Raw genomic sequence first — 15,387 nt, forward strand, 5'->3', positions numbered from 1 at the left:
ATCCATAAGCACCAACTCCTTAATCCTTGGGTCCTGCACCAAAGGCTGTCACATTTGGGGAAAGGAATTCCAGCACGTGAGGTAAATGTGAGAATATTTAATATATGGATTTCTTTATGGAAGAGACAAGGATGAGTCAAAGCCTTGAAGGTCTTTTTCTTTTTAAATAATGCCATTTAACACATCTAGTACCAGTTTTATTACATAGCTGTTTGTCCCAACAAATGGGGTGGGGTTATGGCATTATATGCAAGGAAAAGGCAAATCCGGAGTGCCAGGCAGTTGCCTTGGTGATTTTCCTATGGAAAACCATGCTGGAAATTGTTATTTCCATGCCAAATTCCTCTTGTGGGTGAATGCCACAGGCAGACTCTTATCTAAGACCATTACATGGATGGGAGTCTCCAAGATGAGCTCCCAGCAGGAGCTGCCATCCCCCAGATCCCAACATTGCATTTCCCAGCTGTTCTGGGCTGGTGCTGAGCTGATTCTCTCCTGCTCCCCCAGGGATTGTTTTCTAGTCAGTGTGGGACTGATGCCCTTTGGAAGTGGGGATGAAAAGCCCCTAAATAAACTCCTTCCTCCTCCAAGAGATGCCCGATTCCGGCTCTGCTGCTCCCCTTGCACTGATGGATTTGCTGTTTTTCCTGGAGCTGCTGGCTCCATCCTGTGCCCTCTGAAGGGCAGCACTGGTGGATTGGATCCCAAGGGAATTCCTGTCCCATTGCAGGTGGGGTGATCGAAGCCTTCCCGTCCGCGGGCAGCGTCACCAACCTGACGGTGGATCTGCTGATAGAGCCCACGGGGGAGCTGACACTGCTGGCATCTGGAGAGCAGCTCCACGCTGAGGGGCCCCTCAGGTCTTCTGGCACCACCATCCCACAGCGCTCCGTGGATCCTGAGCTTCTCCAGGCTCTCTGCCTGCAAATTGGGGAGGCCTGTAAATCTAAAGGAGTGCTCGGCTACTTCTCCGTGGACTTCGTGGCTTTCACCCATCCCCAGACGGGGGAGCAGCAGGTGAGTGGGGCAGGCTTGGGACCTCACCCTGTCTCCCTGAGCCTGAGAAATTCCACCTTTCCCATGGAACTCCCAAAAATGCCAGGAGAAAGCTTTGCCCTTTGGAACAAACTATTTGCAAACTCTGGGGCACGTGAGCTTAGAGAAGCACGGGGGTATTCTAACAGCACCAAATGTAGACCTGAGGCAGCTCCTTGTTTTTCACTCTCCTGACATTGTTTTCTTCTGGAATCTTCACTGAGGAATCTTCACAGTGTTTAGGATGTGTTTGACTGTAAAATGGGGACCTCCCTGGACTTTAAGGCTGTAGGGAGCTGGGTAACTTTGAGGTTTTTGGGAACTGACAGCACTGTGGTGAACCAGAGAATCAGAATAACCATGGAATCGTGGAATGGTTTGGGTAGGAAGGAACCTTAAAAATAATCTCATTCCAACCCCTCCTTCTAGCACCTTTCACTATCCCAGGTTTCTCCAAACTCCCTCCAACCTGGCCTTGGACACTTCCAGGGGTCCAGGGGCAGCCACAGCTTCTCTGGGCACCTGTGCCAGGCCCTCACAGAAATTTGTGAGCTCTGCAAGTCAGACCCCAGCTATATATTTGACTCCCAGAATGAATGTGCACAGGCGCTGTAATCAGAACTCTGGGTGAGCCATTCTGGACAAGTTCCGTGAAAGTTTTTTTAAAAATATGAAGGGATGACATCCTCACCCATGGAAATCCATGGGAGTTCTGCCAATTGCTCCACTCAAGCCAGGAGGTCATTGAAATGCAGGATTGCTTCCTGGATTATTAAGGTTGTGACATTTCCTGGCACAAACAAGGACACATTAAATCATTTAGTGATTATTGTGGCTTCTTGGAATTCCTGTCTGTTCCATCTTGGTTTTCTTCCCTGTTCCCAGCTGATTTTTACCTTAACATTTCCTATGTTTATCAGCATGTACCACAACCTTAACATTACTTAAGCACAGGTTTTTAAATTTAACTGGATGTGGAGGCAATTAATGAGGCCATCTGTCTTGTGAGAGAAAGATCACACGAAGGCTTGTGTTCCTGAAAGCACCATTTTTTTGGCAAACAAGGAATCCTATCAGACCCTTGGAACATTTGCTCACTCCTTTCACAAGGGTCCCCTTCAGTGCAGTAGGTGGGAGGCTCAGATGCAGCTCCTGGAATTACAGGATACTCAGGAACTCTTTCCAAGTGTGTTTTACAGAAAATATTGATCTTTGGAGCACTAGGAGAAAAGGATGGATAAGGAACGATGTGTGTTGTCACAGTGGGAAGACAGAGCCTTGGCTGCCACAAGATCCAAGGGGCAGGGAAAGCTGGGACTCCACGCAATTCCCTGTTTGCCTCAGGAATTTGTTTCCATCTCCGTTTCAGGCACCTGTGCCTTGATCCTGAGGGGAAGGGAGATGGAGATGCCGTTTTCAGCGTCATGGGGAAGAAGTGGAGGTGCATCATTTGGAGTGAATCCCTTCTGATTCCCCCTTTATTTTCCACAGTGATCATTCCAAGCCAAGCCTTGGCCCCTTGGAGTGAAATCCTGCCCAGTGCTGTCAGATCCCAGCTGGGAGCTACGCCCAAATAAATCCACTGGATTGAGTGGGAATATTTAAACACATCGACTGCCTTACAGGATAATTTGGAGAAGCAGGATCCTAAGCCCCCTTTTCCATGGGTCGTCTGGTGGCTTTTGCACAGCCCCAGCCTCGCCCAGCAGTAGTGAGGGAATAATAAATTGGATAAAGTGCTGAGGTTGGACAATTCCAACAATTCTCTCCAGACAAAAAATAACACATTTTAATGTGTTGTTTTCCAACAAGAGCCACGGTGCTGCCACCAACCATCTCCCAGCCCTGCACCCAGCAGGACAGAGGAGTGGCAGAGCCCTAAAATCGGAGTTTTTGGGCGAGCCCCAGCCCATGCCAGCAGCTGCCACGAGATGGCAGCCGGAGGAGAGCCTGCCAGCACCGCCCCGATCAGTCCTGCAGGTCTGAAAAGTCATGAAAGCCACTCTCTCTCCAACGCCCCAGCTGCATTAATATTTTACTAATTGACATTTTTACAGTATCACTCAAGCACTTCTTTAAAACTAGCGCGGGTGCTCTTCACAGTAACGCAGCCGTCGATAGCAGCAGCAGATAAAACAGTTAAACCAGAGAGAGCCGAGCTGTAATTTAGTAACTCTTTAAGAATTTATGTTTCCTTCCCTTCTCAAGTTTACATTCTAAAGCTGAAGCGCTTTTATGGAAGCTGTAAAGAATTCCAGCATAATTGTGACTTTATTCACTGGAGCTGTCTTCAGCACACAGCGCCGGCTCTGGAGCTGTGTGTGCCCAAGGAGAATCCCCTGGAAGCAAATGTTTCCTTGGATAAGCAGCCAGCAAGTCTTGCAGGATCTATTTCTAACTCTATTTTTTTTTTCATTGGTGGGATTCTGGAGAGTCCTAATCTGTTCTGTGCTCAGCTTGACCTAAAACCAGTCTTAAATCTATCTAAAATCTTGACTACTGCCTTTGGACTTTGAAAATCAAGTATCAGTTCTAGGCTGTGCTGTTCCAATTGAATTTCTGAACACAAATTCTGAAGATCCCCACATTTCAGATGAAAACTCCTTGTGGTCTGCTAATTTTCCATGCAATCCTGTCAGGATTTGACACCCCCAATCATAAATGTGTATAATTACATCCCTGCCCTTATTGTGTATGCTCAGAAAATGGGGATGGGCTCAATAATAGACGTTTGTTAATCTGTAGGGTTGTATCATTCTTTACTTAAACTTCACCTTTGCACAGGTCATCTCTAGGAGCTCCTGATTTACTGGAGGAGATGATTTATGTGGCCAGGCCCCTTTTCCAGGCCCTGTGTTCTCCCATTTCTGTAGCAGCACAAAGGGGATTTAAAGGACATTTTTGTGTTTCCATGGCAAAGGGGAATCCCCTGCTAGGATAAAGCTGGAAAATCTTGTGCCATCTGATCCTTCTCCCTTTCTCCCCCACGCCAGGGATGTTCTGGGACACATCCAGGGCAGGAGGGGACATGGCCACAGCCAAAGTGTTCTCAGAGAGCCCTGAGCCAGGAAATCAGTCCTTGGGGGTGATCCCAGCTGGCACCAAGCAGTGACCATTTGGCTGCTCTGAGTTCCAACAGGGGTGGTTCAGCCCCAGGCTCAGGGATGAAAGGAGGTGGACAGGTGGCTTCCAGCCATGTTTGCCTTCCTCCTATTCCTCCTCCTCCTTCTCCTCCCCACGCCTTATATTGGAAAATGCAAAATATTACAATGACTTCACCTGAGGAGAACACGAAGCTTAAGGAGGTTTTGGAGCTCTCCTTTGTTACAGCAGGGGAGGGGATGGACATTGCCTTCACCCCCCCTGTAGATCCAAACTCTTCATTTTGTAGGCAGCAGCAGAAATGGCGCTGAGATGATGAAATCACACCCAAAAACTATTGAATCCCCTCTGGGTGCAAACAGCAGCTCCTTCAACCAGTATTTGGTCAATCTCATCATTTCCAGCACAGAAGTTGCCCTGCTGAAAGCCTTTTCTGTTCTTCCCTGCTCTGCCAGCCCCTCCTTGGGCAAGCTGGAGCCATTCCCTGGAGCAGGGGCTCCAGGAGAGCTCCTGGGCACTGGAGCCAGCCTGGCGTGCTGGGGCTTTGTTTAGATGCTGTGAAAGGCATCGCACAAGTAATTACTGGGTTTTAGCTCCACTGGAACAATGTCATGTGCTCGTGTTTGAATTGTGGCACTGACCAGGCGGGATCTGCCCCACGCCTGGCAGGGTTTGTGTGGGTCCCTGGGAGGGGGGAATGGATTCACCCACTGCTGACAGCTGCTTAGCTCTGCCAGGCTGCTCTGGTGATGTTTTAGCTGCTGTTCAATCCTCAGCCCATTCCCTGCATTTTGCTCTGGGACTCACTTCAGTCACAGGGATGTTTTGGCTTTTCCTTTTATTGGTGCCCAGCTTGCCTCCTGCAGCTCTGTTTGTGCTCAGCAAAGCTTCAGGTGTGGATTTGGAGGCCAGGTGTAATATCAGGGTCTGGATTAAGAGCAAACACTTCACTTAGAGCCAGTGAACAGCCCTCAGATATCTGAGATTTTCACTCCCTGGTTCCCTCATGCAGCTTTGTCACTTCTTTCTGAGGGCAAAGTTTTAATTGAGAGGGTAAAACCCAGCTCAGACAAGACCTAGGACATATTGACACAGATCTGTTGATAATATTTATCAAAATTAATGGGACACTCCCACTCCTAATGTGAATAGTTTATAATTATTATTTGGCTCATTGAAAAGGTTGGCACGCACTGGAAAAGGAGAAATGGACAGCAAAGTTCCTTCATTCTCACAGAAGTGATGATAAACAATAAATTATTGAAGAAAATTAAGTATTATAATTGGAGAACATTCCCCTATTACTAAGTAAAGCCAGCCATTAGCATCCAATTTGCATTTTAGACTGTGCAGCAGGAAATATTTAAGTTGACAAATAGGATATTTAATACAGCAACAGATACTTGGCAGTTAGACATTAACAACTGTTACTGGGGTGATTTATTCCCCATTATCCAAAGGGCATTACTCTGTGCATATGATTCTGAAATTAACTCCAGTTTTCCAAGAGGCCTTGGCTGCCTGACCCCTTAATATCCTTATAATGAGTCCATTTACCATTCCAGGGCTGAGGCAAGTTGTTCACTGGGAGATTTGTTTTAAGGGGTCCTCTGTAGGGCAGCTCTTGGTGTGTGGGAACATTTCTCACTGGCAGGGTAGGCACAGGGATTTTTAAAGTGGGAAAAACTCCTGGGAAAACCAAGCTCTGGTTATTGGAGTGGAGGAGCCTTGCAGAAGCAATCCATGGTGCTTCCCTCAGCCTCCCTGAAGGATTATTCCTGAAGTTACAGAACAGACCTGGCTGTTCCTGTTTGGAAGTGGTTTGTGGAATCACAGAATCCCAGCATGGTTTGGGTGGGAAGGGACTCTAAACCCACCCAGTGCCACCCCTGCCATGGCAGGGACACCTCCCACTGTCCCAGGTGCTCCCAGCCCCAGTGTCCAGCCTGGCCTGGGACATTCCAGGGATGCAGGGGCAGCCCCAGCTGCTCTGGGCACCTGTGCCAGGGCCTGCCCACCCTCACAGCCAGGAATTCCTTCCTCACATCTTCATCACTGCCAACCCTGCTCCAGCACCAGAATGCCAACACACAGGGCAAAACCAGGCAGAGATGTTCCTTCACAACTGCTGAATTTTACTCTTCTTGTTGTTCTTTTTAATTTATTTGAATGCCCCTCTTTGTTTTTGATTAGGTGTGGGCAACAGACCTTGACCTTTGCTACAGTGACCAGCTGGCCCTGAGTCGGCTCCTGGTGTACCTGACAGATGGAAATGTGGATTGTGGCTCCAGCATCCTGCAAGCACCTCTGGGAGCAAAGGAGAGCCAAAGCCAACGGGTTCAGCACGAGGGGACAAAACCTGTAAGCAGTGATGTGTTCCCAAAGAGAGCCATTCATGGAACTCCCAGTTCCTGTTCTGTTCCAGAGGGGCTGAATCTGCTCCCTTCAGGTTTTAAACTGCTGCTCTTGGATTTTACCAGGTTAATGAAGCCATGGGCTAACAGCACAGCAGGAGTTAAAGGGGAACCATCCCATCCCTGGCAGTGCCCAAGGCCAGGCTGGACAGCGCTTGGAGCACCCTGGGATGTCCCAGGTGTCCCTGCCCAGGGCAGGGGGTGGAATGGGATCAGCTTTAAGGTCCCTTCCCCCTCAAATATTCTGGGGTTCTATAAAATGGGAAGAAAGGTCTTTAGAAAAGCCAGCCTAAGAAGTGTCTGTGTGTACACACACGTACGTATGTAAAACAAAACAAAAGCTGTTTGCCGTATTTTGACAGAAGATTCACAGCTCCCTTTTTTCCATCCATAGAGGAGGGAATGTATCACCATTCCAAAAATGTCATGGAGCTGTAATTTAGAGGTTAACGAGCTCTTGATCCATTGTTCTCGTCAAGCAACCACTTCTAGTTGGAGAGAAGTAAATTAGATCTGATTAGTCCCAATAGTCCAAGTTTTAGAAATGAAAAGTAATCAAGTAGCAACTTTTTTTTTTAATTAAAATTCTGTCAGAATTAACATAAATTGTTATTATATGCTTTATTTTTAATTCTTTCTGTATTTCTGAGATTTTTATCTCCTGAAGAGTTAACTACAAGCCTGCAGTCTCCCAGGAAAAGAGAAAAAGAAACAAACCAAGAGACAAATGTTTTTACTGCACATGATCTGTAATGAATGATTAAGTAAAACACTTTGTGTAAAATTATGATGTTAATAATGATTCTGTCCCTTTTAATTTATTAGATATTCTCCATGCTGGTAGGGCTGATTTTGATAAAATGGAGCAGCCCTGCAGTTTGTGCGAGGATTTTATTTTTAGAACTCCTTCTTTGAAAGAACAAATTTCCTAGATACTGCTGCTCCTGTAATTATGTACAAAACCAATCACTCATTATAGTTAGGATACATTATCTTCTAGACAGATGAGGCTAAATAAGCAACACATTAATAATTCATCCTGCAGTTCATTATGCATGTGTATGCATGCTTTGTAGCTGAAATAAGCACCTCATCAACCTGATGCCAACCCTTAAACAATAGTTCTGTGTTATTGCAGCCACATTCAAGTTTACGCTTGTTAAACTGCTGCTTGGATTATTTTATCAAGCATTCATTTATTTTTGGTCCCCTACTGCAGAGAAACAGATTTTGGAAGCTCCTTTTTTAAGTTAATGACTTGAGCAATGGGTGTTATTAATTCTCAGAATATTATAAACATGATTAATTTTCAGGCAGAGATGTATTAGATCAGGATTTCAGCTATGTCAACTTAAATGAGTCAATGTCAAAACAAATATCATTTTAGGGAAAATACTGTAAATTACAGGCTTTGATGTGCAGTGTACCTGCTCCCAGGGACATTAAAAGTACCACCAGGAAAACCCTGATTTAGAACTGCTCTGCTCAGAGCTCCTCAGAGCAACATCTCTGTTCTTCTGGCACTGGTGATAGTTTAAACTTGATACAGCACCAACCTTTATCCAAGGGGGAGAGAGGGCAGGGTCAGGTGGGAATAAATATTGGGAATAAATTCCTCCCTGGGGGTGGACAGACCCTGGCACAGGTGCCCAGAGCAGCTGTGGCTGCCCCTGGATCCCTGGGATGTCCAGAGCCAGGCTGGATTCAGTGCTCTCACAGAGCTCAGTGACCACTGAAGCTGTGAAAACACCAAAATGTGGTTCATGGAGCAATTCTGTGGGTCTGACCTGTCAAACAGGGGTTTATGGAAATGTCTGTGTCCAGCACAGCCTGTGAGGAACGGGGATTCCTCCAAATGGAGCCTTACTCCACACTGAGTTCACTGGCAAAAAGCATTTACGGAACCACAGGACCTCAGGATGGTCTGGGTTGGAAAGGAACTTTGAGCTCATCCCCATCCCACCCCTGCCATGGCAGGGACACCTTCCCCTGTCCCAGGCTGCTCCCAGCCCCAGTGTCCAGCCTGGCCTTGGGCGTTCCAGGGATGCAGGGGCAGCCCCAGCTGCTCTGGGAATCCCATTCCAGGGAACACTTTCTTCCCAATGTCCCACCGAACCCCACCCAATCAGTCTGAAGCCATTTCTTGTCCTGTCCCTCCATCCCCTGTGAGAAGTCAGTCAATAGTTTGGCATTTAGCTGTTGGGTTCTGGTATGAATGGTGTGAAAAGGAGGAGCCCTGGGTGAAAAGGTAGTAATTCAGCATTTAGCTGTTGGGCTCTGACACGAGCTGGTGTGACAATGAGCAACCCTGGGGTGTTCTCTGCAGCCTGCCCCCAGCAGCCCCTGGTGTGCCGTGGCCAGCAGCCAGCTGAGGCATTCCAGCCTCTCAGGGATCTCCTACAGCCTCCTCTTCCACGTCTGCAAAGCTCATGGGATTGGATTTGACCTCCAGGTATGAACAGGAAAGATGAGACAAATGTGATATTCGTTCTGCAGAATTTTTGTTTGTAAATTCCTTTATGATAAAACCACTTCCGGCAATGTAAATCATAAATCGTGGAATTGTTAGGGTTGAAAAAGACTTCTGACATCATCCAATCATCAACCCACCACCCCCATGTTCACCACTAAGCCATGTCCTCAAGTGCCACATAAACATAATTTTCTTTCAATTTAAGTTTGTGTAAGACTTTAAAGGGGTTAACCTGCTTTTTGATAAGAATAACTGTGTAAGGAGATAATTTTTGAGATACTTTTGACCATCTCTTACTGCTTTGAAACCCAAACACTTGCTGTGGGATAGACTCTGCTGCATTTATTGTATTCTCTACAATAAGTTAAAACAATAATCTATTTAAACTGAGCGAGAATTCCTTACACACAATCCCAAACCAGCCCTCCTTAGTTTGGGTGTGTACTTACTGTGACACATTTATTACAATTCCCACTATTTTAGGAATAAATAAAGCAATTTTGTCTTAATTAACAGGAGAAACAGGGAACAGTTTTTGTGTTGTATGAAGACCAGAAGCGACACAGCCTGGGAATGATGTAAGTGTGGGGTGTCCCTGACCCAGGGTGACAAAGAGCTGGGGACACTCTGGGACACAGCCTGGGAATGATGGAAGTGTGACTGTCCCTAAGCCAGGGTGACAAAGAGCTGGGGACACCCTGGGACACAGCCTGGGAATGATGTGGGGAATGTCCCTAACCCAGGGTGACAAAGAGCTGGGGACACCCTGGGACACAGATTGGGAATGATGGAAGTGGGGAATGTCCCTAAGCCAGGGTGACAAAGAGCTGGGGACACCCTGGGACACAGATTGGGAATGATGGAAGTGTGACTGTCCCTAAGCCAGGGTGACAAAGAGCTGGGGACACCCTGGGACACAGATTGGGAATGATGTGGGGAATGTCCCTAAGCCAGGGTGACAAAGAGCTGGGGACACCCTGGGACACAGATTGGGAATGATGGAAGTGTGACTGTCCCTAAGCCAGGGTGACAAAGAGCTGGGGACACCCTGGGACACAGATTGGGAATGATGGAAGTGGGGAATGTCCCTAAGCCAGGGTGACAAAGAGCTGGGGACACCCTGGGCGTGCAGGGAGTGACAAAGGCCAGTGACAAGAGCCCTGACCTCTCCCAGGAGTGGCCTTTGGGGCAGTTTTTGGGTGGATTTCAGCGTTTCAGCAATAAAAGAAGGCCAGGGCTGTGCTGAGCTCAGGGGCTGGTGGCACTGCAGGCTCAGGAGCTGCTGGAATTGGCTTTAGGAGAGCTGCATTCCCTTCAGGAGCAATGGATTAGCACAGCCTTACTCCTACAGGCAACATTATTAAAAGCCTGACTTCCAGGAGGCAAAGGAGGGTGAAGTTTAATGCCTTTTTATATTGTTCTTGCCCAAGTTTCCTGGCCAAATAGGATGTAATGAGTGAGGAGCTGAAGCCTTGTGCTCTCAGCCTGTTCTGTATTCCTTTGGTGCTGCAGCTATTTCATTAATGACCTGGATAACAAAACAGCTTCTTCAAGTGCTGGATGTGCCTGCAAGTGTTCTGGAGGGCAGGAATGGAATTCAAAATGATCTCCACAAATTGAAGGAACAATATGAGAAATAGAATTAGGTTTGGTTGGAACCAGGTGGAAGAAATTACCTTTAGAGAGCAGTAATGAATATGAGGAACAAGGAGGTTTTGGGAGCAGGATCTGTGAATTAAACAATGTCTTTTTCCTGTGGAAAAAGATAAACAGAGTATCCTGGGAGATACTGGAAGAAATCCTGCTGTTCTGTGAGAGGGAGGCAATGAAAATGTTTAGAGTTCTGGAGAGCATGACTGACAAGGAAAGACTAAAAAGGAGAGGGAGGGCAGAAATGGGATCTGCTAACGATCTCCCAGCACAGAAAAGGCCTCTGCAGGAAGGGAAAATCTGATTTTTTGGTAGTAGGAGAAGAAGAAATAAACTCAACTTGCAACAAAGAGGGTTCCTGTTGACTGCCATCGCATTTTCAGTGCAACTTCATAGCCTTAATTGGGAAATATTTTCAAGATTATAGGAGTTGGAGCTTATGAAGTAACTGAAATACCTGAAACATCTCTGAGAATTACACATTTCATTCCATCAGAGATCTGTGGTCGATTCCAGTGCGTGAGGCACATTATTCCTCAGTGTAATTCCCTGTTCCATAAGGTCTGGGGAGTCTGTGTGCACCACTGGCAAACCAGAGCCTCCAAAGCTGCAGCAATCCAAGGAATGTTGATCCTGCTGAAATGTCTTTCCCAAATTTTAGGCTGAAGCAAGTTTTTCCCAAGTGATGTGGGTGTTTCAAGTGTTCTGCTGCCTCAGTCCTCCCTCAGCAGTCACCTTTTACTTGGAGTAGCTGAAACCTCTCTGCTTACTTCTGCTAAGTTGATTAATAAAAATTATTTATTACACAAATCCTTCCCGTTGACAAGTTAAAATGGAGCCTCATCTTTCATATCTCCCTGAAGATTTTCACCTTGTGAGATTGAAAATCCTCATTAAATTCCAGCACCAGGCAGGCACAAATGAGAGGGCGATTGTTTTTAAGCATGTGAAGGGAATCATTGGTAAACTCATTTGTTTGGATATCATTAACAGAACAATCGGAGAGGATCTCCAGGGGGTCCTCCTGACCTTTGCTCGCAATCTCTTCATCATCCATCAAGAAATATCAGCACCTAATATGCAAGGCGAGACCAATTTTAAGGTGAGGTGTTAATTAACTAACGATCCTGGTTAATTTCTGTACAAGGCCTGCAAATACCTCATGCTGGATCATAAACAAGTGCTAAACCATTCCTTTTTTATCACTGCCTGTGTGTGGTTTACAGTGTCTGGGTCAGTGTAGTGGGTCTCCCACGGAACCCGTTAGTTAAATTTAAGTTTGAAACTTTTTCTTTGAAAAGAGACATCCTTGAGCGTGAAATTATTTGTAATCTAATGCTCCTGAGTGTCCTTTGGAAGAGCAAAGGAGCTGTTGGCACTGCCTCACACAGTTCTGTCACAATTGCCTGCTTTATTTTAAAGGGACACCATCAAGGTAAGGATCTTAAATTAGAAACAAATCTCTCAGTTGGTAATAACTGCCTGGATTATTAACACTCATTTCTTTTCAGCAGGCAGCCACTAATCCGTTCCTTCCCACCCTCACCCCGCCATCCCTTTCCCAAGTGGGTTTTGTTCCCAATTTTCTGTGCTGTTGGAACGTGCCCATCCCTGGATGCTCCGAGGGGGAGGACAAAGCACAGGGGCTCACCCTGGGGAGGTTCCCCCACCTTCCTGCCAGAGCCAGCAAAGAATCATCAACCCAACCCCTGCCCTGGGACAAGCCCTCCTCACAAAGCTGCTTTTGATTCCACAGAATTGCTCAGCTGCCCACAGGGAGCCTCTTTTTTGCTGAGCTGCAGCACCTTTAACTTTATCAAAACTTTCCAAGATGCCGTGTGTGTTTTGTGAGAGGTGGAGGGGAACGCTCTGTTAGATTTGTATCTTCAGTCATGTCACATAATTTATAGCAGATTCTTTCCACCCTGACTGGATTTTCCAGTAGAGTGTGAAATGACAGATTTTGGGGAAGACATAATTAAATTTCAACATGTTACAGAATAAGCAACAACAACAAAAAAAAAATCCCATTTTTCAATATGAGGGAATGAAAAGCAACCACTGAGGAAAAATAAAAAAGAGAAGTTTTCTCCATTGTGCATGAACATATGTGAAATAAAACACCTGTTAGTTAATTAGGAGTACAAACTGTATTTTTATTTACCTGGGATTTGTACATATTTACTAATAATTCCCCCCAGTGTCTCCAAAGCAATATTAAATTTAATTGGTGCATCCTGTCCTGTGTAACCCTGTTACCTCTTCAAGGCAGGCACTGCCAGCTGTGCACCCTGGCTGCTGGATTCCATTATAATGCCCATTAAATAACTTGTATTCCTGGAATCTGTTACAGATGGCAATTCGAGATATTGAAGCAATTCTAGGAGTTACAGCAGAAAACAAACTGAGATTGGAAGAAGAGCAACCTTGGGAAGCAGATGCTCTGACAGAATAGTTAACAGAAAATGTTCAAGTGCCTCATTCCTTATGCTTCTGGAAACTCTTCCTCATCTGTAAGAACAGGTTTGGTTTTCCTTCTGAGCTGGTGTGTGAAGTAACATTAACTGAGACAGAAAATCTCTGTGGTTCCTGCCTGTGGCACTGGGAACATCCCACCTTTCTTGCTGGAAAGCACAGGATCATCCTAATGCTCCTCGTGTCCCTGTTGTCATTCCTGGAGTTCAGCGTGTGGGTTAAAATCTCGTTAATGGGGTCGTGCTGCCTTTGTCACCGACTCCGAGCAGGAGGAGCAGATCCTCTGAGAAGAGCCCTGGGAGCCCAAATTCCCTTTCCAACAGGCTGAAATACTGAGCACTGAAAGGAAGGGAGTGCAGAGGCTGCCAGGATGGGCAGAGGGACGGAGCAGCTCTGCTGGGAGGAAAGGCTGGCACAGCTGGGCTTGTTCACCTGCACAGGAGAAGCTCTGGGCTGAGCTCAGGGTGAAGATGGAGAGAGAGCACTCAGGAGCACCTGGGGTGCCAGGACAAGGGGCAATGGCTTCAAACTGAAGGAGATTGGGGCTAGCTGAGATCTCAGGAAGGAATCCTTCCCTGGCACAGGTGCCCAGAGCAGCTTGGCTGCCCCTGGATCCCTGGCAGTGCCCAGGGCCAGGCTGGACATTGGGGCTGGGAGCACCTGGGACAGGGGAAGGTGTCCCTGCCATGGCAAGGGGGTTGCATCTGGATGATTTTTAAGGTCCCTTCCAACTTGAACTATTCCATGGATCTTTTGCCTATAAATGCTTTAATTTAAACCCCACTTCATCAGTAATCCCAGAAACACACATTCCTCTGCAGAGCCATCTCTGTTGTTATGCTGCTTTTTCTGTTATCTAAAGACTTTTGCAGCAGTTCTTTCGTGGTCATTTTGAAATTATCAAAAAGAACAGTAATAGCACTAATTCATCAATAGAATTCTCCTTGCACTGTGATTCCCAGAATTCCATGACTTTTGCAGGTCTGTCCATCTGTATTTTGGACACTGGTGACCCTTTTGGTCACAACTGCTGTGCACTGTTGTTAAAGGACAACATTATATTTGTAAAATCACCTTTATCCATCAAATCTTTAATATCCCAACAGATAACGCATTCCACATTTTACTAAGGAAGAGCAGATCCCACTGCATGGAGCTTTTATCCTAGGAATGGCAAGTATCCTTGGGATTAGTTCCCAAAAAGCTCAGGCAAAACCAGTTTTAACACAAATACTAAACAATACCAAGCAGTTGCACGAGATCAGCACCCAGTTTTTCTGATAGCAAATCTTTGATCCCTCAGCATGAGACATTATTTTCTGTGGAGTTTGTTCCTCTTCTACTTTGATCACAGAATTAATTCATTGCAGATGAAAACGTTTGCATAAATGCTGGTTACTGCTTCAAATAAAAATCCACAGGAGTATTTTTATTTCCCGGTTTTATTGCTGTTTTACATCAGCGTGGTGCTGGGTTTGGATAGCCCAGAGCTCACAGAGACTTTGCCAAGGTGGAATTTAGCTGCACTTGAGCTGGTTTGCAAAGGGTTAAGGAAAAGGAAGCCTTGATCCAAGCCAGAACAACATAAGGTCTGAGAGGCTCATTAGTTCACTGGCACTTGATAGACTGCAGTGTCCTAGGAGGAAATGAAACCTGCACTTCCTTCTGCCTTTGTTCTGCCCTGACAAAAGAAAACTGTACCTGTTTTTGCAGGAAACAAGTGACCTGAAAGTTCCCGTGGTGAGAGAGATTTCACAGCGTGTGCAAAGTGTGAAATGTATTTTGAGGGGGGGGGAAAAAGTTTTTAATTACTACTAACACTTCTGAGCCTTGAGCTGATGGAAGGATTGAAAACTGCTCTGCAGTCTCTCACATTCAGCTCCCATGCTGCTGGTGCCAAAAATGTGGTTTTTTTAGCAATGCTGCAGATTTAAAATGAAATTCTAATATTGTTAAAAAGGCAGGGATATCATTCTGTTCACACTACTGGATTATTTATTCCCACTCATTAAAAGAGTTATAGAGTTGTTGAACTGTAGGTTGAATTTCAGAACACGAGCTGGGTGGGAAGAAAAACAGAACAAGTGTGAAGCAAAAGATTAAAGGCGGCCCAAGTGTGGCTTCTCATCAGAAACTGCCCCAAAAAATGCCAGATTTGGGCAAAAGCTGGAGCTGGCTCCTCAGCTGCAGGGAGTGGAGGAATGCTCGTGGAAGCAGGTGAGGGCCAGCAGGTTTGGC

The 15,387-nt window shown here is 46.1% G+C and overlaps 1 protein-coding gene across 2 annotated transcripts in view; it reads left to right on the forward strand.

The window, feature by feature from the left end:
• The window catches only part of IQCH (IQ motif containing H), a 53,840-nt gene extending 39,259 nt beyond the window's left edge, over window positions 1–14,581 (forward strand). For both annotated transcript variants that reach the window (XM_066558884.1, XM_066558885.1), the window contains exons 17-22: window positions 731–1,017; window positions 6,331–6,498; window positions 8,878–9,003; window positions 9,541–9,602; window positions 11,668–11,776; window positions 13,028–14,581. In XM_066558884.1, coding sequence (XP_066414981.1) covers window positions 731–1,017; window positions 6,331–6,498; window positions 8,878–9,003; window positions 9,541–9,602; window positions 11,668–11,776; window positions 13,028–13,129 — 854 coding nt within the window. In that variant the 3' untranslated portion in view covers window positions 13,130–14,581. The remainder of the gene's footprint in view (window positions 1–730; window positions 1,018–6,330; window positions 6,499–8,877; window positions 9,004–9,540; window positions 9,603–11,667; window positions 11,777–13,027) is intronic.
• The last annotated feature ends 806 nt before the right edge of the window (window positions 14,582–15,387 follow it).

The sequence above is a fragment of the Molothrus aeneus genome, chromosome 13, assembly GCF_037042795.1.
Source record: "Molothrus aeneus isolate 106 chromosome 13, BPBGC_Maene_1.0, whole genome shotgun sequence".
In the NCBI taxonomy this organism is placed as follows: domain Eukaryota; kingdom Metazoa; phylum Chordata; class Aves; order Passeriformes; family Icteridae; genus Molothrus; species Molothrus aeneus.